Raw genomic sequence first — 23,123 nt, forward strand, 5'->3', positions numbered from 1 at the left:
AGATAGGGAGCATGTTTACATTTTTTAAAGACTGCAATGAAATGCCACTCCTTCCCAAACACACATTAAAAAAACATAAAATGCTGGTGTTTATTTTCTTCAAAGTTACCATCATCACTTTCAACCCGATTCCATATGGTAACATGTATTAGTTATTATCACCGATACCTGTGCAACATGGACGGCAAGTTGCATTCATTTCCTGGAAGCTCACTCTGAGGTTAACCCTAGCCTTTATGTTTTGGGGTTTCAGGATTATGGTGACATTTCCTAGATCACCTAGATCACAATCACATTGGCTGCCTAACCAAGCAGCGTAGGATGTCAAGATACCTTAAACTGAACCTTAAACTATGGTTTCATCTTGGAATATGACCCATGGGAAATTGCTCGTTTTATATGGAGAGACATACAGTATGTTGATAAAAGTGTAAAGAGGTTCCAAGACCAAACATCAGTTAGATTTTATCATAGCAACAATGAAAAAAATAGATATCATAAAAGAGAAAAAAACAATGTGCATTTTTACATATCTATAATCAGACAAATGATATGATGATGAGACGTGAATAAACTAACATGGCTGCTCAGCAGTTAGAAGAAGAGATAATATATTTATAATATAAATTTATATTAATAATGCTTATATATAATTCTAAATATATAAAGGTCATGTTGATACAACAATCATCACATTGCCTTCTAGTTTTGTTCTGGGGTTGATACACAAATTCTGCAAGAAAAACATGTTAATATCCTGAACAATTTGATTGTTGCATATTTTCATATTTAGACTTGAATGTTAGTGAAAGTGGCAAGTTCAGTCATCTGGAATGGCTCCAAGGAACGGATCAGATGTATAGAGGTCCACAGTTCTCTTTCTGATAGCTTGGCTGAATTACTTTGATTTTTTTCCCCCCAATGACGCCACTCAACTATACAATGTGTTTGATGTTATCTTTAAATACATGCACAGGTGTTCTTCCCTATCTGAAGGTTACACAACCCTTGCATGACCATTTTTACCTTTTCAAATTGTTTAAAGGTATGGTTATCTTGGTTTATTTAACGTTTTGACTTTAAGATGAAAAAAACAAAAAATGAACAGTGATTATTTTTGCCATTAAGCAAATAAATACTTTTGTTAATTCTAACTGACCTCTATTATTCTTATAAAACGGATATATTCTGAAATAACAGAAAATAGTCTCAGCGACACAGTTTAACTTTAAAAAGCAGATTTATGTAATCCCCAGGTATCGTTTTTAAACTGACAGCAAAACTGGTTGAGCCAGTCTTCGGTTCATCTGTGGCAACCTGAGCGGTGGGCGGGGTTTGGAGGCCGGGCTCCTCGGTACCATCCCCGCCCTCCTCTGATCCATCAGGGCGCGGGTAGAGTGCCAGTCGCGCTTCCTTCGCAGACGGGACGAGCGTGCTGAGCGGTTCCCACGGTTCGGTGGAGCGTGTGCGCACCTCACCTTTCAACTTTCCAAGGAAAGCAGGAAAGTTGAAAGCAGGTAAAAGTTGCTCGGTCTTCACAGGAGTCACTTCAGCGAAGGCGCAAACGAGAGAGACGCTGATACACCTGTCGTCTGCCGGTAAACTCCCCCACTTTTTCTATTTTTTTTAATTTTTTGTAATTGTTATGCAATGGTTAGGAGAGAATATTAAAATGCCTTTTGTCTCTAGAGTCTGAATTGAAAGAAAAAAAAAAGAATGTGATTTTCACTTCATTTATCGTGCAGCAATGAGGATGAGGATGCAGAGTTTCAGTAGGTTTTACCTGGGTTATTCTTTCTGTTTTTAACGGACTTAAACGGTCAGGAAGAGGTGGCAGAAGTTCTCAATCAGGTTGGACCAGGTTGATCATCTCAATACGGGATTACACTGTTACTTGCCTGCAGCTTACTGACTCTCTCCGCTTCAAGTCAGACACGGAGGCTTTAATTAACTTCAGCGTTTTCATTGCTGCTGTCATGGCCAGGACGTTTACGCCGCACTGCCTCTCAGGCGCTTTAAAACTTTTAAAGGAGTACATGTTGAAAGTCAGCATAGTTTTATGTAACCCTTTATTTATTTAAAAGACACAGCCAGTAAAAACGTAGTTATTAAATTTCAATAACATTGAATACAACAGGCTAATTTCATGCCAAAGCAAGTGCACAGCAGTCTAACTATTATCAGTGAAAGGTCAGTAAAGACCCAGCCCTTATCAAATGACAGGTATTTTATTCTTGGCTGTAAATTCACCTTCAAGCTTTTGTTCTCAATGTAAAGGATGCAGTGGCCAGTAGATGGTGTCAATTTTTTTATTGGCACATGTGGATTGGCACCAAGTTAAGCAGTAACTCAATTCACGGCTACATCATTAAAGTTCTTCACAGAAGTGTCAAATGGTGACCTAACCCAATTTTTTCGCTTCAACTAATGAATAAATGTACATTTTTGTCCCTCCCTCTGGACGCCCAACAACATCTGGACTTGGGGTTGAGATGTTTGTGACCCCCAACAATCGGTACGGGCACAAGCCTCAAGCCACATTAAAAAGTCCCAGCAGATCCACCTGCCTCGGATCCACATTCAGAAATTTAACATTTATGCAGATTTATATTCTTATGCCTATCCCTGTGTCAGATAAATGAGCATAAACCTCAGGCTAATGTGTTCTCTTTAGAAAACAGCTGAACTAATATTGTTTCTTTCTCAAACAGTTGCCGACATAGGAGAAGTGGCCCATAAACTTAGCTGCTGCTCTTATCACAAACCTATGTCTTGACTTTGAGCTGACTGAAGATAAGTGGGATCATTAGGGCTGCAGTGAGGGAAAGGTGTGTGTGGGGGTGTGCGTGCGTGTGTGTTGTCCTTGAAGCTGTTTTTCCATGTTGAGACTGTCAGATGTAAGTTAGGTTGGGCAAGAAAAGGTAGCAAGTGAAATTTCACAGACCACACATTCTCAAGCAGGACAATCTGTGTGGCTGACAAGGGGTAATGCTATACGTTTTAAAAGTTTACACTGAACAAGTTTGTTGACCCCTTTGTGCATATTTTTTTCATTTTTGCCCCTATGTTGTACTTGTAGTTAAGGTTTTGTGCATATATAATTATGTTTGTTCATACCGGAGTTGTCATTCCTAAAGTATATTTGCCTTTTAACAAACAGAACATTGGAACTGCAAATACCTGAATATATAATTTAACAGTTAACTTCAGTCATTAATTATTTTCATGTAACATGCATCGCTTGATCGGCCAGAGACCAGAGACGGTCTCTGTTCTCATTTTCACCCTTTCATTAAATGCATCAGACTTAAAATCTATCACTATTTTTTGGTGTACAAATACATCAACCACTAGCATGTGCTTTGATGCACATTTTATTGATTTCAGGACAAGTGTGATTAAGATTTGGTACAAGTATTTTAATTTCTCCATGTCCTGTTTTATTTTAAATAAATGTCATCAAAGAGTCGGCAGCTCATTTGTTCTCCTTTAATGGAATCGTTGCATCTTTAGTTTTTAGGCACATCGATGAAATTCATATTTTAACTTGAACATAAATGTGAGATCTATCTGAAATATTTCAAGTAAAACTCACTGCATACCCTGTAGTCTGAGGTTAACATAGAACAAAAATCAACGACTCATGTACAGATTTAACCCTAAGTTTTAGGCAATTCAGAATATATCATAGTCCATGTATTAGTTAGTCTGGTTTCGGTGTACAGTACCTCGAATCCCTTTATGCCTTTTGATTCTGCATTCTGTAGCTTCCCAACCCTGACTGCCTGTATGACGGTGAAAAAAATAGTTCCCAGAAATCTGTTTGTGCTGCTGTTCAAACCGGTTTTTTTACAATGCTGGGAAGTGTTAGGTTTGTTCCAGTTTGAGCAGGGTTTCGGGTCAAGCTTATGATACGAGGGAAGTTTCAGCAATTTCTGGTATCTGTTATTCCTCCTGCCAAGCTACCTGCACGCACTTCGCGACCAGAATCACGAAATGGATTGTAGCGTAAATTCACAAATAAAGGGTTAGAAAGTCGAGGAGCTGTTGGCATAACGAACCACCTTTCAGTCATGCCAAACCTGCTGGACCACATCATCTTTGCTCTTTCTGTGTTTAAAGTTTTCAGTACCAGGAAACGGACAGGCTGTTTTTCCAGCTTTTAAAGAAAGTATTACCAAGAACTCAAGTGGTCTCTTTACCTTTTCTTCTTTTTTATATTAATCCCACTAAGCTCAAGTTAATATAAAACTGAGATACATAAATGTGCCGTAAATCATTCAGGATATATTGCACACTCCTCTGGTCGTTCTCGTAACCTTTTGGAAACTAGAAACAGGTTCTAGGAAAGAGGAATGCCGTAAACTCAGTTGTGTTGGTCAGGCCTCCTGAGAATGCTCTGACTATTCATAAGAGAAAAACTTTATGTACATGTGATCCACACAAAGGTGTGCTATTTAACCGTATGTCTGCCACCAGGTGACACCTCTCTCTGCTCACAGTTGCCCTCAGCATGCCATTTGATACATCCTCTTCTCACCTTCTGAAATTGAGAGGCCAGAGGAGGACTCGGCTCATGAATGATTCACCCAAAATCTGAATGTAGGTGTTAGTCTTCTGGGTCGTGTCTTTTGTTTGCCATGTTCTTTATGGGAGAACAGGTAACATAATTGGGATTGTTTATCTGAGTGTTTTCTGCACATCATAGGAAAAAACCCCCCACAAAATTGCTAATTTATTAGGTAGAAAGAAGAAATTTATCTTAAACAACTTACTGGTAGCATAAAGAACATTTCACATATAGTTCAGTTTATAGCTTGTAACTTCATTACATCCACATGCTGTGTAGACACACATGCAGGTGCATGTTGCATCAAATACATGTGGGTTGCACATTCTGTTGCTTGGATATCACTTTCTCATGTGTACGGTTGCTCTCAGAAGAGATGATGTGTTTCGGGACGCAATTTAATGCTAACAAGCAGAAGCCAAGTAAGGCGGAAAAACACTTTTAACGAAGCAAATTCAAAGGTGCTCCAAGTTGAAAACTCAAAAGCAGAAATCGGGAATAATTCAAACAAAACCGGGAAGGGCTAACCTTAACAAGAACTGAATGAAATACAAACAAGGTGAAAAATGATTTGCCTCCTTAGGGATTCCTTATGCTTTTGATTTTTGTCGCACTGAAGTGTTGCAAGTTATAAAACAGATTTTAATACTACACAAATACGTGTAAAACCAAAAAGGCAGTTAACAAATTATTTTATTTATTTAGGGGTGAAGCTATGCAAAATAATCTGATTCTGTGTGGAAAAGATAGACTCCTTGTTAAATTACAAATTAATGCTGGTATTCCACTTTTATTTTTGATGAATTGTACTAACCACACTCTGCCCGGTTACTGCCGTATCTATAGGATCAAGGAACCAGTTAAATAGACAGCACGGACTAGGTTAAAAGATCTGAAAAAGAAACACATTGTGATCCGATGTGAGAAAATTCAAGAAGAGATGAAAAACAAAGCCATTGACATCAGTCTGTCTGGGAAGAATTGGAAAGCTATTTCCAAGGCTTTGAGCATTCATAATTCACAGTGAGAGCCAATATTTATTAGTGGAGAAAAGATGGTGAACATTGGTGAGGCTGCCCTACCAAAACTTTTCAAGTTTTGGTAGGGCAAACTACTTAGCCTCTCTTCAAAAGGAGGTCACAAAAGAACTCAAATTAGCATTGTAAGCACTGCAGTCCTCTCTGTCTCTGTTAAGTGTTCATGAATCAACAACAAAAAGAATGACATCAATGCAATAGTTAAATGCTGACAAATCCCTGCTGACCAAAAATAACAGAAAGGCCAATACTGCATTTTCCAAAACAGACCATTATGACCTCTATGACATTTTGGAAAACAATCTGTGGACTGTTGAGACAAATATGAAACTTTTTGGAACTTCTTGGAAGGCATATGTTCAGATAGAAATGAGATAAAATTCACACTCCATTTCAGAAAAAAAGCAATATACTAGCAAGACATGGTGGTAATAGTGTAATGGTCTAAGGCTACTTTACTGCTTTAGGACCTGGATAAATGACTTTATTGATGGAACTATAAATTCTACTTAGCAGAAACCCTTCAGAGTTTTTGGACAGAAAATCTGCCATCGGTTTGCACAAAAGCACTTTGGTTTAGAGGCCAGGCAATAATCCAGAGCATAACAGAAAGTCTAGCACTGAATAGCTAAAGATATATTAATTAAGGTTTTGCGGTGTCCTAGTCAGGATCTGGACTTAAGACTGATTGAGATTTTGTGATATGATCAGAAAGCATCTGTTCATGTTTTAAAACCCTCTGATAAGGGTGACTTAAAGCATTTCTGACAGGAAGCTTAAGCTAAAATTACTGTGATTGAAGAAGCAAAGCATAAAAAGTGCACAACCATATCATATAAACTGTGCATCATTGCTAGGTTTAGGGAAAAAGATTTGCTGCAATGGGTAGCAGCTTATGTCCCACGGTCTCGGCTACTGGTTATGTAAGAAGGCTATATGTAGCAGGAGGCTAATCCGGTGCCTTGATCTTAATGCCAATTATCAGATCATGGTGACGTTCCTGAAATGAAGGCACTATATACATGAGCTGGATATGGTTCATGTTCTAAGGTTCTTAAAGAAAAAACAAGGTGAATGAATGTGTAAATGGAAAAGTTTCACATATATGTTGAGAAACACTGCAGCTATTGCACAAGGTAGACCTAAGCTAGTAGTTAGGCAGAGGCTGTGTGACAACACATGCCCAGGCAGCCACATCCCTGAGCATTATTGCAGCACATTATTAATGTAGAATTTACCTGGAGGCACACATAGTGCTGCGGTCTGCAGGCAGATCCTTGGCATTCAGATCAGTCGCGGAGTAAGTCGCAGCATGTTGGAGATCGCCCGTTTCAGACTATTTCACCCCGCAATGTGTTTACATTCCAGCGGTAAACTAAACTATTTTGCTTTTTGTTTCTACACTATAAAACTAATATGTTGGAAATACAAGCCCTTTCCTAGAAAATCTAACTCTAAGAACAGTTTGTGAGATACACAGATAATATGTAGCAATAAAGTAAAACAAAGAAAACAAACGTGAGTAGAGACTTTTTTAACACAGTCTTGCAAAAGTAACCCTACGACTAAGATTTTTCCACGTTTTGTTATAGTACGACCACATTATGGTCATACGTGGTATTTAGGTTTAATGCCAGACCAGCACAAAGTGTATCATGCTAGTGAAGTGTAAGGGAAATGAGCCACACTTTTTACAGTTTATTATTATCATGAATTAACCTTTTCAAAGGGTTTCATGCATATTTACCCAGCCCTAATCACACTGATAGGGCTGACTAATCAGTCCTGTCAGTGGTATGATGACTCAATCAATTCATCATACCAAAAGAGTTTGTTGTAACTTCAAACCCACCAAATCTACCTATAGACCAGACAGGTCAGAGATATGGTCGAGGAGAATTTTAAAGCAGGGTTAGGTAAAACCACATTATAATGATAAACACATCAGGGAGCGTTGTTCCACCCATCTTCTAAACTGAGCTTGACAAAAGAGACCTGCCATGGGTGTTCACATAAACTGACAGGCTGGACAAGGAGAGCAGTAAAGTGACTGGTAATTCTGGAGAAGCAGCAGTGATCTACAGCTCAGGGGAGACTTTGATGAAAGAACAACCAACAGTCATCACTGCAAAGCTTAAGCCTTTATGAAAGAGCTTCAACCCTAAACATTTACCCAGAGCTACAAGGGAATGGCTTAGATCAAAGCAGAATGGCCCAGTCAAAGTCCATTTCTAAATCTAATTAATAATCTGTGGCAAAACTTGATAATTGACAGTCACCCAATCTGATTGAGTTTAAGGTATTTTGTAAAGAAGAATGGACAAAAATGTCAGTCTCTAGATATGCAAAATTTTAAAGGCATAACCCAAAAGAATTTCACTTGTACCTGCTGTACAAAATATTGACCAGCATGACGATATGTGTTTTCGTAAAATATCTGCAAATATTTATAATTTTCCTTCCACTTTACAGTCATGTTCAGCTTTTTTGCTGACAGTGGCGATTTTAATAGTAAAAATGTAAAAAGGAATTTAATTTATTTATACATGGTTTGTTCTGGAATATTTCGACATTAAATGTGGGAATCTGATCAGCAGTAATACTAATCTAGTGCTATGTGTTTGTATGTGTCAAATAAACAAACAAAAACAGAAAAAAAAACAAGAAAATGGGAGAAAAGACCCAACTGAGGGTATCCGCCTGAATCCAGGGCTGGAGTATATTGTTATAAAGCACTGCAGTGGCATGCTTTGGGAAACAACAGCCACTCCTATATTTAAATGTTCTACCTCCATGTTTTCAGCATGCTCATTAGTTGTGTTTTAGAGTGTGCGTGCTGAACAGCATGTAATGAAAGGAAGTTTTTCTTCCGTATTCTGTCATGCTGGTTGAACAGTGGAAACAGGCAGTGAGTGAGTGCACTTAGTTTCAGAGCCAAATCAAAATCACAATAAATTGCATACAAATTCATGTTTTGGTTTTTTTTTTTATTAAGAATTGTCACTTGTTTTAATCAAAACTACAGCAACAGGATGGTCTCTGAAATAAAAACCATAATTTGCATGTATGTTGCAGTGTCCTGCTAGGTGCAAGTAAATAGGAAGGTGACTGATGGGGGGGGAAAAAATCCCTAAAGACAGCAGTTTTGTTTTACATTTTGTTTGCATAAACATCCATAGCGCTCGAAAGGAAGTTCATTTGCAAATGTTTGCAATGAACAAAAGAACGTCCCTTTGTTGTCTACAAGAAAGTGCTGCACTGAAGGTGCCCAGCATTTAATGTTAGTTTTAGGCAATAACATATGAGAGTATTTCTTTCCAGCTATTTTCCTGTTTCCTCCTATAGTCCTCTTGTATTCCTCCTTTTATCAGTCATTTGAAAAACAAATGTTTAAAACACAGAGTAGAAATGAAGACATCTGTCCGTAGCTAGGCAGATGTGGGAAGTCTAGACAGTTGCGGGTAATGGCAATCCAGCCTTCTGCTGTTATGGAGCCCTAGCTCAGGTTATGCAATCAGTTACGCTGCCTGTACCAGCTGGTAGAGGTAGTCAGAAACAGAGAATGTGTGTGGGTGTCTCTGTTTTTAAATCTTTAGTTAGAGAGTCAACAAGAGGTTTTTTTTTCCTTTTTTTCTCATTTGCTTTTCTTTATTCAGTTTTTCTCCTCCTTGCCCTCGGTGTTGGGTTGAATGTTAACAGCACAAATGCTTTCTGAGTAAATGTTTGACATGTTCCCTCTGTAGTAAAGTATTAGATGTTTTTTCTTCTGTTATAATTAGTGTTCACTTGTCCCATATCTTTTCTCGTTGTTTTTTGTTGTCCCTTTAGTGAATATTATTACAGCATGCTGTACGGCACATTCATGTCAGTCAGAATGTGCCAGCAGCAGACAAATGCCTTCACTGCAAACAGCAATTTTTTCCCGTTCCACCGCAAATGTTATGGGTCAAGTGATTGGTCAAATGCCCGTATCAGCCTGTCTGCCATGCTCACCTGTCTTTGTTTGTGTTTTTTGCTCAATCCCACAGCAAAGGCTTTGTGGTGCCACGATGAAGAAGGTTGGGGAAGTTGTTCTGCTCTGGCTGTTGATATTATTTATCCAGATTGCAGCAGGAGAGGGTAAGTTCGCCATTGGATTTGCACTTAGATTAACCCCACCTTCTAAACACCTTCCATGGATTCTTTTAAGTTATGTATAAGCAGAATACGAACCAATTCAGAATCTTCTTTTCATAGTTTCAGAATCCGTATTCACAACAGTAAAATGATACTATTTTTTTTCCCGGAGCCTGTTAATGAAATATATTTTCCAGCGGGTAATGTGTTTGTGTTCAGTTGCTCCTGCACTTCATCGTGTGGGAGGAATTAATGACCCTAATGAACCAGCTCATTAGTTAAATCTGATTGGAACTTCTGTATCCAAAAATAATACCTGTATGTTTTCAGCATGTTCATTTTGTTAAATGAGTGTTCATTTGACAAAAAGATCACTCCTGTTCTTGCCTTATGTATGTGTTTTACTTAGTTCAGTTTATTTATTCAGTTTATTCATTCACAGCAAATTATTGTAAGTCATTTTACAAGACAAACAGATCCAATCCATAAATTTATAATCAAATCAATCCAATGCAATCTGGTCTCATAAACAAATTGAAATGCAATTATGTTGTTTCTCAAAATCATGAGCGAGTGTGTGTCAGCGGGCAGTGGTTGACTGAATTGAATCATCCCTCATTCTTACCATGGAAACACCTTTTAGCAGCCTGCTTGAAAGGACAAAGCAAATGTATAAATGATGCTTAAGTATTGATCAAAGAGTACTTTCAATATTAAAGACAGGGTTCCTACACAGTCTGGAAAAGTCTAGTTAAAAATGAAATTTCAGTTAATCCATCCTTCCTGATCAGAGCTATTAGCATCAGCAGTTTTAGAGGGAAACACGACTAAACAGATGAGTATACATTTTGCCCAAGGAAACGTTTTAGGGAAATCTTTTCTTAGTTTTTAAATACGGAAAAGAACAGGAAGGAGGCTATCGATGGCTAAAATAAGATCCAGGAATTTTTTTCATCTGTCTGTAACAACGTTAATTCCTTTTTTTGTGTGTTTTAAATCATCACAAAGGGAGAAAGTCAGGTGTTTTGTATTCAGCTAGAATTAAACAGACTTTCAGCAGTTTCTGCTAATGAGTGAAGACATCTGAGATGTGCCTTAAGGTTGACTGGCTGTTGAAACAAGAAACAGGATCCAACACTGAATAATTAACTCGTTGTAAATAACTGCTCACAAATTACATTAATGACCATTATTTTTTTCGCAAATGAATTTATTTGTGTTTTTTGTCTTTAGGATACAGCCCTCCAGGGAAGCCAACAAATATCAGTTGTCGCTCTCCAGAAAAAGAGACCTTCACCTGCTGGTGGCAGCCAGGCTCTGATGGCGGGCTTCCAACCACCTACGCCTTGTACTACCGCAAAGAAGGGTAAGTTGCTTCCTGGGGGCGGTAACTAGATCTAGTGATATTAAAAAACCTCCAGATATTTCATCAAGGTGAAGTCTGTCTCGATCCTGTTACCGTCAGCATGTGTCCTTGTCTAATGAATTGTTAATATTTCTATGCACTGTGTTTATGGTGTCATGTGCTAAAGGCTTGACACCCTGTTGTGTCTATGCTTGAGACTTAATAAAAACAAAACAAAAAATCCCCAAACAAAGTAGTTGATGGAGTTGACTAATAAGACTTTCTTACTCTATCAACTACTAAATAAGGCTCCAACTCTTTTAAAGTTGATTGTGTAACAATATTTTACATAGACAAATGAGACAAAATACAAATTATTTGTAGGCACTGTGAAAGTACTGACTAATCTCTGCTAATGAGAGGTTTGCTTTTTATCCAGACCTTCCCGTTTTTATTAATCTAACAGGTTATTGCATGTTTTTGATCCTCTCCTGATTTTCCTTAGTTCAAATTTCAAGATGCTGTGATCAAACTGTAAAAGATTATCCTTCACTCGCCAGAGATTTTTCAAAGCACAGATGGAACCTTTGTTCACCAAGTGAACAAACTACCAAAACTATTGGTATGATTGAGATTATTTTTCCACAGAAGAGGGCATTGTATATTAGCTTTAATACAGCCCTGACTACTCTTCTCAATTTAAATGGGTTGGACAAGTCCAAGTGTGAACAGGGACTGCATTCCACTTCTGCTCTTGTTGTAAACGGTTTGCTCAGTAGAGAAGATTCAAAAGCAGAACATTAAGTGTAATACACGCTTTATCTTGAACGCCTGTCGTTTTTTTCTTTTTCCAAAAGGTCTGCCATGAAGTAGGACTCTGTTGTGTTTTTATTGTATCACTTTACAGATGTGGGTAAAACTGATACTGTAGGATTCTTTGCCGTCTAATGGAATTTTGCTCATCATGTTTCAATATTAAATGTAAATTACACAATGAAAAGTGTACTTTTATATACACACACACACCCCCACACACACATATATACTGTATATATAGATAGAGATATAGCTATCTATCTATCTATCTATCTATCTATCTATCTATCTATCTATCTATCTATCTATCTATCTATCTATCTATCTATCTATCTATCTATCTATCTATCTATCTATCTATCTATCTATCTATCTATCTATCTATCTATCTATCTATCTATCTATCTATCTATCTAATTTTTCTTTATACATATAAAGAAAAGTAGTCTTAGTTGGGAAAGACTGCCAAAGTTAGAAAAACGAAATCAAATGTGACATTTTTGTAAGAGTTCCATGTCTTTAAAATATTTGTAAAATACTCAATAATGAGGATTGGCAATAGCAGATTTGGCAATATGTATACTGTGCTGTGTAATTATTTTGCAGCCTCCTAGGAATCTTTCTGGTTATACTTTGAATATTAGCATCTGGCTCTTTTTCAAAAGGCTTCTTTTACATTTAATTGCATTGACCACACTTATCTTTAATGGCCTTTTTTTACATGATTTCAAATATATTGGGATTATGAGATGTTTTAAACCCTTCGGATTGTCTACAATAAACATTCCTGGTTGTTAAAAATATTTATGTTGCTCTTGTTAATTTCCATTTCATCAATTGTGGTGATTTTTAGTGTACCAGTGACCCACCCTCATCCATATGGCTTAAATATGTGGTAAAAAAAAAGCAAAGAATAAACTTAATGGCAGATTTTTGAAAGGAACCAATCAATTTTTTCAGAGACCAAAAGATAGAAAGATAGTGTTTCTTACTCTGTTTGTGGCTTGTCCTCATGACCTCATGAATTTTCGAATACATTCAAAGATACTATTGTGCAAGTTCCTATTTAATAACAGTACATACATGTTTGGAGCAGATAGAGAAAGGCTTAGGAATGCACATAATTTTCATTCCTTTCTGACATGTGGATATTAAGAAGTAATGCTACATGTGTGTGCATGTTTCTGAGCGAGATCTAGCGATACAACTCTGTTCTAATTTAAACCACGTTTTCTTTTTTTTTTGTATTTTCAGATGGACAAAATAACTGAAATTAGTGCAGCTTTTGGCTTCTTTAAGTTTTACTTTAAAGGGTATTTGTTTCTAGCAGCGTTTGCTATAAGACATCTGGATCATTCAGTGTTTGTGTTTACCCAGGATAATACAGAGCTTTGCAGTGTTAATCATACCCCTGCGACTTCTTTGGCATTCTTTCACATTTCAACTAAACACTTTAATGTATCTTACAATGATTTGATGTGATAGACTAACACAAAATATTGCATAGCTTGAAGGCATGTTGTTATTTTATTTATTTATTTTTTTAAAGATAAAAATCCCTAAAAGTCTTTTGGTGTATGTCTCCATGGACAAATACAGAGTAAATTATGTACCAACTTTCAAGCACAATTAGATGTGAATGAGGATGCATTTCACCTGCTACCGTCTGTGTGAACCACAGAGTGGAAACCTCATAATGTGAATCACTGAGGGCAGCAGACTGGTGTAAGAGGATAAAGATTGTAAAGGGTTATGTGGCACTGCCTGTTCCTGTGAAGGTGGAGTTTAAAACGTGAGTAGGGTTGATAAGGAGCCAACACAGATGTGGAAAAGGAGAGGATGCAGCGGATTAGTTTTTGTTTATAGCCTAATCCACTCAGCTGAGATACATGTCGATAAGACAAATAGACTGAAAATCACAGGAAGTGAATGTTTGATAGCAGAAGTAAACTCTAATTCAGAAGAACAGTACTGATAGTTTCAATGGACGGAAACCTTAGAAGTGGAAACCATTGTGTCTGTAAATATGAAACTACAGTGAAGTTGATTTAGCTAAATATTACTACTTTAAATGTGTAGTGATCTGCAGTTGGTAGCTCCCCTTATTTATTATAAGTTCACATTAGGTTGGGTCCTGAGGCTAAGGCTAATGGCTAAACCATTAGTCTTAAACCCAGAGGGACCAACAGCAAAGCAACCCTCTGCCATTAAAACAACTCCAGTCTTAAAAACATATTTTTCTGCAGGCGCTCTGAACCTCTTAACAATGTTCGTAATTTCATTAGAAGGTTATTTATAATGGTGCTAATAGTTGATTACACAGTAAATAGAGGTAAGACGCAGTGTGCCACCAGTGGTCTTCTGTGAAATGCACACTGAGAACAAAACACATAAAGCATTTCCAGTCTGATAGAAACAATGTTCTGGGGGATTAGTTCAATGGCACTACATTGATTTTTCCCACCCTATTAATAATCCTTTGTCCAGTTACTCTGACTGGAAAAGATGTACTTGTTTTTTCTCAGTACATGTTTTATACAGTAAGCTCATTGGTGACATTTCTCCTCCTGTCATTGATACTACTCCTGCTAATTAACTTCTGCAATGTTTTTTAGAGTTGTTTGTGACACGATGGTGAAAGTCTTTACCTCTCTCAGAGTAGTTATTAGTTTCAACTTCAGCTAGACCAACTAATCAGAATATGTATTAAATGAACACACCTAGCAAATTATCTACTATAGGTAAGATATTAACTGCTTCTAACCTTTTAACATAACCTTGCTTTAATAGTCCAGGGCTTTAATAGTTTGAAGTGACAATGTAGTGACAAGATCCTGCTACCTCCAGCCAAGCCATAGTACAGCAGATAAATATCTTTTTTGTGAAAAAAAGTATCGTAGACCTCTCATTTATTTATTTCTTCATTTTAACACAGTTTGTCTCTTTGCTTGTCATTTTAAGAACTAAAGCTGAGTCAAGGTTTATCCCCTCAAAGTCTTAAAGGGATTATATTATTTGACTATTGACAAGAAAGCAATTGTTTTGAGAGAAATGCAGAGACTCGTTCCTCATAATAGTCACTTTTCTATTGAACTCAGTTTATGCATGATTTTTGCAGAAATTCAGAAAGGAGAAATGAAATTCTAATAACTAGTCTGCTTGACCCTGGACCTCTTTGTGGCGAAAATTTAAGGCAGCTGTGGCTGAATTATGGTTCAGGGAAAGTGCTGTTACGTTTCACCACTTGGCGTGACAGCTCTGCTAGGAATGTCTGTTCTCCTTCTGATACTTGTTAAATCCAGCCAGCAATACTAGAGACATAGCCTGAGACCTGAATGCACAAGTAGCATTTATTGGCATAATTTTTTGTGGGTCAGGACACATCCTCCACTTAATGAGAAAACTGTCAAGTGTGTGGTTGGCCTAAGGAAGACAAAGAACAACCAATGTGTCTTTTGTTGTTACAAATTATACTACTTCAGAAAGGTTTATGCAAAAACATCTTTGAATGTACATTAATTAGATACGCTGACTATCACATAATCCACATATGGGATATAACTGAACTGGTGTAATTGAGTTTCCTTTACCAGCCGTCTCTGCCCACAAATTTGACTTCCTGCCTTCAGATGTTGTGTTAATATTTCCCCCATGATGTTTTTTGTTTATGTTGTAATATTTCTTATGACAGTCCTTCCTGCAGCAAAACATCTTGACAATATGAGCCTTTCACCTCTGTACTTCACAGTCTAATACGCTTCAATTTTAGCTTCATCTGACCATGTGACTTGTCTCCAAAAATTAAGGTCTCTCAGCTTCATCACAAAGTCTGCTGCTTCTGTTCTAGGGTAACAACCAACAAGTTATTTGTTCATTTAGGATTCTTTCCATGCCATATTATTCATACTGCTCATGTTACAGTAATAATTACCATTCACTTTAATAACGCCCCCTCCTGTGATACAGCAGAGCAAACAATTTTTCTCCAACAGACTGAAAAACTTGGTGAACATGTGCTAAATTGATTCAGACTATCAGACATATGCTAAGGCACAACTGATAAATGGAAGCCCACAGAGCTTAGCAACAGGCCATCTTCTACTCAATAACCATTTATGTAAGCCGGGTGAACTGTTTGAAGTGCATTTGATTTGCCTCATTCATGCTATGACTTTTAGCTGTTTAGCACAGCAGGAAATTCACAGCTGAATTACTTGTGTCCTTTGTACTCAAAAAAAGTTTCAGCCTTCTTTTAATCAGCTGCCTGGTAGTGCAAAGCAGCAGGTGGTGGAGGGGCAGTTTTGGGTTGCTCTACATCCTAAGAACACTTCGGTCATTCTGACATTTTCTGACATATCTAAAAAGACGTTAAGCTGTAGGAACTGTCGAATCAAATTCGGAATTTAAAATCTTTTTTATATCTTGACATTGTATACATGCCCTAGTCTACTTCCGCACCTCAGTATTGCTCAAACTGAAAATGGCTGTCATATTTTTTGCATTCAATCCAAAAAGCCTTCCTTGAGATACAGTTGGTTGTAAACAAAACCTTTGATGATTATTTTTGTCCGTGTTTCAAATTTGTTTACAAGGAAATGTCGCTTACAATAAACTATTTTATTGGTGTCAAAGCAATAAAAGCTATGAAAGCTTGGTCCATAGTCCATTGTAAGTCAATAGAATGAAATTTCATTGTGATATGCACGGTCTGGTGTATATTTTCAGATGACAATAAACTTTCTATTAATTAATTTCCCAATTTATTCTTGAGTCTAATAAGTGTATACTTTATTATGTGGAAGATAAAAACACTCCATTTTTTAATTCAAGTGTAGCTTCATGTAAAACACAAACAAGGAAGAGCTTGGGAATTTCATCCCAAAACTTTAAAACATGTGGTTCTTTTAGATTAGCAGCAAAGTGGACTATGATCTCCTTTCAGGATGCAGGAGATCATTGCATCCTGAAAGTTACAACAGCACAATGATTCCCCCCCTCAGTCAGTGGCAGCTGCTGCTACAGCAACAACATGTTCCCATCGGTTCCATACCAATTCTCAAGGCTATACTCATTTACCCACCACAAGTCTAATGGGGTTTTGCCTGCAGTGGTTGCTGAGGGTCCATTATATTATCAAAAGTATTGTTTTCATAAACAAAATACCCTACACACAAGGTAACATCACTACACAATAAGAGGATTGTTGAGTGTTCCAGAAAATTTGAAATAATTAGTAATTCTTTGAATTCATTAGTTGTCTACGTATCTCCTATTGTTGTAGTTAATGGTTCTTCCTCCTTTCAGTAAATCTGTTCACTATTGAGAAGAAAATAATTTCTCAATTCATCCTTGAATCATCCTCTCTTATCCTCTCAAAATACATCTTTTTTTTTTAATAGAAATTGTAGCGCAAAAAACACACCCTGTTCTTGGTATTTTACTGCACAGTGTCTGAAATCACACAACTGCATGATGTTTTCCTTCTCCTCAACAGCTCTGAGAGGGTGTTCGAGTGTCCTGACTACAAAACGGCCGGCAAGAACTCTTGCTTCTTCAGCAAGAATGTGACGTCCATCTGGGTGAACTACAACATCACCGTTGTGGCTACCAACTCGATGGGAAACACCTTTTCCAATCCCGTTGACATAGATGTCGTCTACATCGGTGAGGGGAAAGTGGCAAAAGTTTAGTGTGACAGCCCTGACACAACTCCTTGAGAGAATTTCTGTTTTTCGACAGAACAGCACTCGTGTTGTTTTGTGTACTGTGAAAAATCATAGCTGTTATATCTGGACTTTTGCTGTTGCAGACACTACAGCAAAATTCAAGTCTTTGGACTATTGCTGTTGCGGTGACATTTTTAAGCTTTTGGCTGACAATCAACTTTGGAAAATAATCTTATAATATATATAAAAAGCAATCCGCTTCTTCTTTCTATCTTCTTTAATGCTAATATCACAACTTTTTTTAATAAAAAGTCTGACCTTTTCAGAGGTTTGAAAATTGTTCCCTTTTTTCAAGTTGGTAATGGAAGAGACTTATGCCTGACTAACCTGGAGTATATTTTATCTTGGATTTAGAAGACCTGTAAGTGCTCCACTTATCCTTTTCATTAGAATATTACAATGATTGAAAATCAGACCTAATTAGTGTCAGCGTCTTTCACAAACCTCAGCCTTGTCTATTTTTGCAGTAGGTTTATAATTTGGAGTCTAAATAATTGTTCTTACACCCAGCTCAAAAATATACATCAGTGGCCAGAGCTAGAATGTTAAAGTTCCTCAGCTGGACTTGTCCATATATTAGCACATCTGGAGTGAAGGACGCGTGATTATTTACTAAATCTTTTATGATTTCTTGTCATTCATTATTGGGTCTCATCAGATCTAAGAAACACGTGTTCTCTTTCCCTCTCTCCCCAGTCAAGCCCAATCCTCCGGAAGAAGTGGTAGTGAATGTCACAGAGGACAAAGACTGGCCTTTTCTTCAAGTGTCATGGAAACCCCCCAAAATGGCTGACACCCGCTCGGGTTGGATCACTCTCATCTACGAGGTCCGACTCAAGTTGGAGAATGAGAATAAATGGGAGGTGAGCAAACCACTGCCAGTGAGATGGAATGGCCTGGTGTCTTGAGCATTTGTCTTTCAAATGTGAAACTTTGCATTTAGTTCCATGTCAGAGGACTCGCTGATATGTCACAAAGCCAGGGTTTGATGCTCAAACCCCAATACTACACCTAAAATCTACATAGACGGCTACAATTTACTGACCTCACTGACTCATGTACATGTGTTTCATTTCCAGGAGCTCTCTGCAGGCCAGAGGAAGATTTTTAAGATTTACAGCCTGAGGTCAGGTGGTACTTATGATGTTCAGGTTCGCTGTAAGCCTGATCATGGCTTTTGGAGTGAATGGAGCCCCACAACCCGTGTCAAAGTTCCTGAATGTAAGTCCTTCACCCACAAATAACTGTACAACTGTCTAAATACATTTGTACAATGTCAACTGTATTTAGAAGATAAAACCAGCTTTTTAAAATACATATTTTGCATTTTAGAAAAAAAAAGCCAATCATTTTGTTGGTCAAAAGTACAGCTGCAACAGAATATACATCCTCATGTTACTTCCACTTCACAGTTATGAAACTTTGTGTTGGCCCATCCCAGTAAGTTAAAGTAAGACACACTGATGTTTGTGATTGTACTATTGCAGAACTTGGAAGGCAATATATTCATGTAGGTCCCAGATGCTTGACTGAAGCAATCAAGACATTATTTCAGGTTTCACAGCATCTGTCATCATGAATGTAGACTATTTTTTATGGAGAACCAAAACTTAAACTTGGAGGAATGCATGTTTCACTATTCTGTGGTCAAAGTGGATTTAACCTTTCCACCTAGTTTTTGTGTGGATTTAGTAAAAAATGTGTATATACAGTATGTATATATATATATATGTGTAAATATAGAGAGCTGTGGGAGGATTTGTTTTTAACGCCATGCTCCCATTTTGCAACCCATAAGCTTAGTTACCCTGGCCTCACAGACACAAGCAAGTGATTACCTATAAAGAAAACTGAATTACTATGTGCTTAATTCACATTTTTCCACTGTGTGCCAGTGGAAAAATGAGCCTTAAGCCATAAAAGTGACTTGGGAGAGAAGAGAAGAAAATGCTACATTAATACAATCATTTACATGTTCTAAGACTGTCATTATTGCTCTGTTTCATTCAGATTTACCACAGGAAAGGTCAATGTGGATCCTTATTGTGGTCTTTGCTGCCTTCATCCTCATCATCTGTATTTGGATGATATACATGAACTTTCATAGGTAAGAGTAAACATTTTTAGTAAATTGTATGTGTTAGACATTAAACACATTTACAGACAGACAGACAGACAGACAGACAGACAGACATATATAAAGGTAATAAAAATGTTGATTTTTATAAACTTTTCAAACTTTTTGTGCATGCAGTGTGAAGCACTACCTTCTGCCACCAGTGCCAGGACCTAAGATCAAGGGAATTGACAAACAACTTCTTAAGGTAAACCAGAGCTTTTTGACTGAAGATGTGCTGAATGCTAAATAATACATGTTAAAGTAGCTTGAATCAATACCACTTTATAACCAGATACTTTTTTACGTGCAGAGTGGCAAATCTGAGGACATCTTCAGCTCACTGGTGGTTTCTAATTTTCCCCCAACCACATCCAACTATGAGGATTTTCTTGTGCAATACTTAGAGGTGTATGTCCCAGAGGAGCGTGAACTAATCATGGATGAAGGCAAAGATCTTCAAGACGATAGCTTCAAAACTGAAAACTCCACATGTGACAATGATTCTGGCCGGGGCAGCTGTGACAGCCACACACTGCTTATCGATAAGGGCGGAGGTGACAAAGAAGATGGGCAGCAGACAGATCAGGAGGGTAGTCAGGCTGAGGCTGAAGCAAAAAGTCATGAGGAAGTAATGGAGGAGGAACACCTGGCATGTTCTCATGAAAATGCACAGATCCCAAATATTTCCTATGAGAAGGAGAAGGTGAAGAGCTGGCCTTCTTTGTTTTCTCCACTGCCCCAGTACAGTCTTAGCCCAGTGAATCGACCAAATAAACCTAAGATGGGGAAACAACACTGTCTTTCTGACAGCCTGTTCACCCCAAACTCCTTGTCATCTTACTTCACTCAGCCTGGTCCCAGCACCACAAAAGGCTTTAGATCAAATTACTGGGAGTGTAGCTTGGACCACAAGCAATCTCATCTACTCCATCCCCAGACAGCAGCCCATGAGCACCTCCAGGCCGAGAATGACCTCAATGCGGCATATGTTGACTACATGGGAGCGCCGTTGGATGTTCATGCGCTCAGTGTCAGGCCCACCGAGTATGTCGAAGTCCAGAGGGTCAGTGACGAGGACGTGGTTCTTCTTCACCCTGTTACCCCCAGCCAGGAAAACAGCTATACCGTAAGCCACCAAACAGAGGACTACAGCAGGGTGAGGATGGTGAACAATAATAACGGGTTACTACTTCTTCAGAGAGATGATATTGAGGAAGAGAAGAATATGTGGCCTTATGAAGAAGAAATGGTAAGCAGAGCAACGTCGACTGGCTGCAGAGCATCCGTCACTCCCACATTACAGAACTCTGCGACTGGCATTAACACCGCGTTGCCAATTCTTGACGAAAAGGCAGCCAGTGGTTACGTCGACACCGCCACCATGTTTGGCCTGCCCACTTACTAGGTGCTTTGGATATTAATCTGGCAGCTGCTACACATTGTGAGCGGTTCACTTTAAGCCTGAAACAAGGAGAAAAACCATACTGACAATGATTACATCTTTCCAAAATTGGTTGCAAAGACAATTGTCAAAAAAATATATTTTTTTCCTTCTGTCAAGGTGAAACATTGATATTTAAGAGCCACAATTTTTCAGATGATTAAACAGTATAATCGTCATTCAGATTAATTAAGAATAAAATGTATCTTAATTTATGAGGTACTACATGTTTCTATGTTGATTCTACATGTTCTGTTTGTATGATGATTATACTGCAAACTGTTATTTTACCTCTAAAATATATTGTAAGGCTGCTTATTGTATATTGTACATATTACAAATATAACAATATATATATATATAAAGAACCCCTGAACACTTCACTCAGGGCATTTAAGTTTCTCCTCTCTGTACAGCTCCAGTTACCTCTTCTGAGGGAGGGGTCTTTGCAAATTAATGCAAAGTATATTTTATGCTATTTTCTGTGCTGCTGTTAAATATTCTGTTAAATATTTGCATACAAAAATGATGTAAATCACATGATGTGCTCTTCACTGTCACCAGCTCTCAACACAGATAACAGTGTGAAATATTTGGCTGAAATGTATAAAAGTTTGTATTGGACCATCCAAAAAATGCTAAAAGAGGGAATGTCTTTTGGAATATGTGGCTTCTTTTCTTTAAATGGACATTAAGATATGAAGAGAGACTTATTTTAAGATGTTTTATTTTGGTTTATATATGTGTTTTGAGTAAGTGTGTGTGGGTTTGTGTGGGTTTGAATGTTAAACATGAAGTTAAAAAGAAAACAAGCAAGAATTTACTGAGGTATTTGTCACTCAGAGCAGATTATGTACATTTACTGAGTCGAAGAAATCTATAATGATGTGTACTTTTTGATGGGAAATTTGTGTCATAAAAGTTGGTTCCCTTTGTATAACAGTACACTGTCCTTGTGGGTATAGCTACACTTGTGGTGAACATATTTGCAATACATAAGAAACAGCCATCAAGTTACTTTTGAAAGCTTGTTTTAAAAATTGAGTTTATAATAAATTACTTTACGCTGCAACCGTATGTGGTTTAATCCCTCTTTACCTTTATACTAACATGAAGATGTGTTACATATAGTTTTTTAATTACTGTCAAATTATATAATTATAGAGAAAAGAGTAATTTTTTGTAATTATATATTTTTCCGATTTAGATGTGATTTATCTTTTTTAACCACTCCTTTTTACAGGTGGAATTAATTAACTAAAGAGATTAACAATTTTAATAAAAAATAACAGATACTTGCACAACTCTTAATATGCTTTATGCATACATCTGTTCTATCTTGATTACATTACTTTTTGTAAAAGTCAGCAAACTTCTTGATTAATTTTGGCTGAATAGCTGGAGTCTAACTATTGTTTCACCTACTGTTGGTGCGTTTAAGTCAGACGTAACACCTTTTTTAAAAACATTTTGATATTGAAAAGTGTTTCTTATAGTTATTATTATTTACTCCCTTAATTCAATGTCTAAAATACAAGTCTTATTCTTAGTGAGTGAGATTAATCAGAGAAAATGCATTGCACAGTCAGCTGTTTAATGAAGTAACAGATGTCTGTTATTCTCTATAAGCTTAACTTGTGTCATTTGCAGGTCAAGCGAATAGTATAGTGTCAATACTTTACCCTGAACTAAAAGATATACAATGTATAATGTCAGTTTGGATTTTATAAGTTTGATATAGAAAAAAATGGATGTGGAGAACTGTTCATTTTAAGTTTTGTTAAAAGTAAGTTATTATAATTTATATTTTTGTAATTACTTTTTTAATGTGAAGTCTTTACATGAGTCTACTTGTTGGGTTTAAGAAGCCCAAACATCTATCCATTTGACTTTTAATAGTCCAGAAACAAGGCATTTTCTTAATACTCTATAGTGACTAAACTAATATAATTC

General features: G+C 37.2%; 1 protein-coding gene across 3 annotated transcripts; it reads left to right on the plus strand.

The window, feature by feature from the left end:
* The first annotated feature begins 1,394 nt into the window (after positions 1-1,394).
* On the plus strand, positions 1,395-22,247 carry prlra (prolactin receptor a). Of its 3 annotated transcripts, none has more exons than XM_032569660.1 (10): positions 1,395-1,598; positions 4,480-4,602; positions 9,636-9,726; positions 10,957-11,089; positions 17,379-17,548; positions 18,307-18,473; positions 18,690-18,831; positions 19,621-19,717; positions 19,865-19,934; positions 20,040-22,247. In XM_032569660.1, the coding sequence occupies exons 3-10, from the start codon at positions 9,657-9,659 to the stop codon at positions 21,132-21,134; spliced, it is 1,944 nt and encodes a 647-aa protein (XP_032425551.1). In that variant the 5' UTR covers positions 1,395-1,598; positions 4,480-4,602; positions 9,636-9,656; the 3' UTR covers positions 21,135-22,247. The 3 variants fall into 3 exon arrangements, with proteins under 3 accessions (XP_032425551.1, XP_032425550.1, XP_032425549.1); XM_032569659.1 differs by having other exon boundaries at positions 4,503-4,602; XM_032569658.1 differs by lacking the exon at positions 4,480-4,602.
* The last annotated feature ends 876 nt before the right edge of the window (positions 22,248-23,123 follow it).

Source organism: Xiphophorus hellerii, chromosome 8 (assembly GCF_003331165.1).
Source record: "Xiphophorus hellerii strain 12219 chromosome 8, Xiphophorus_hellerii-4.1, whole genome shotgun sequence".
NCBI classification, from domain to species: domain Eukaryota; kingdom Metazoa; phylum Chordata; class Actinopteri; order Cyprinodontiformes; family Poeciliidae; genus Xiphophorus; species Xiphophorus hellerii.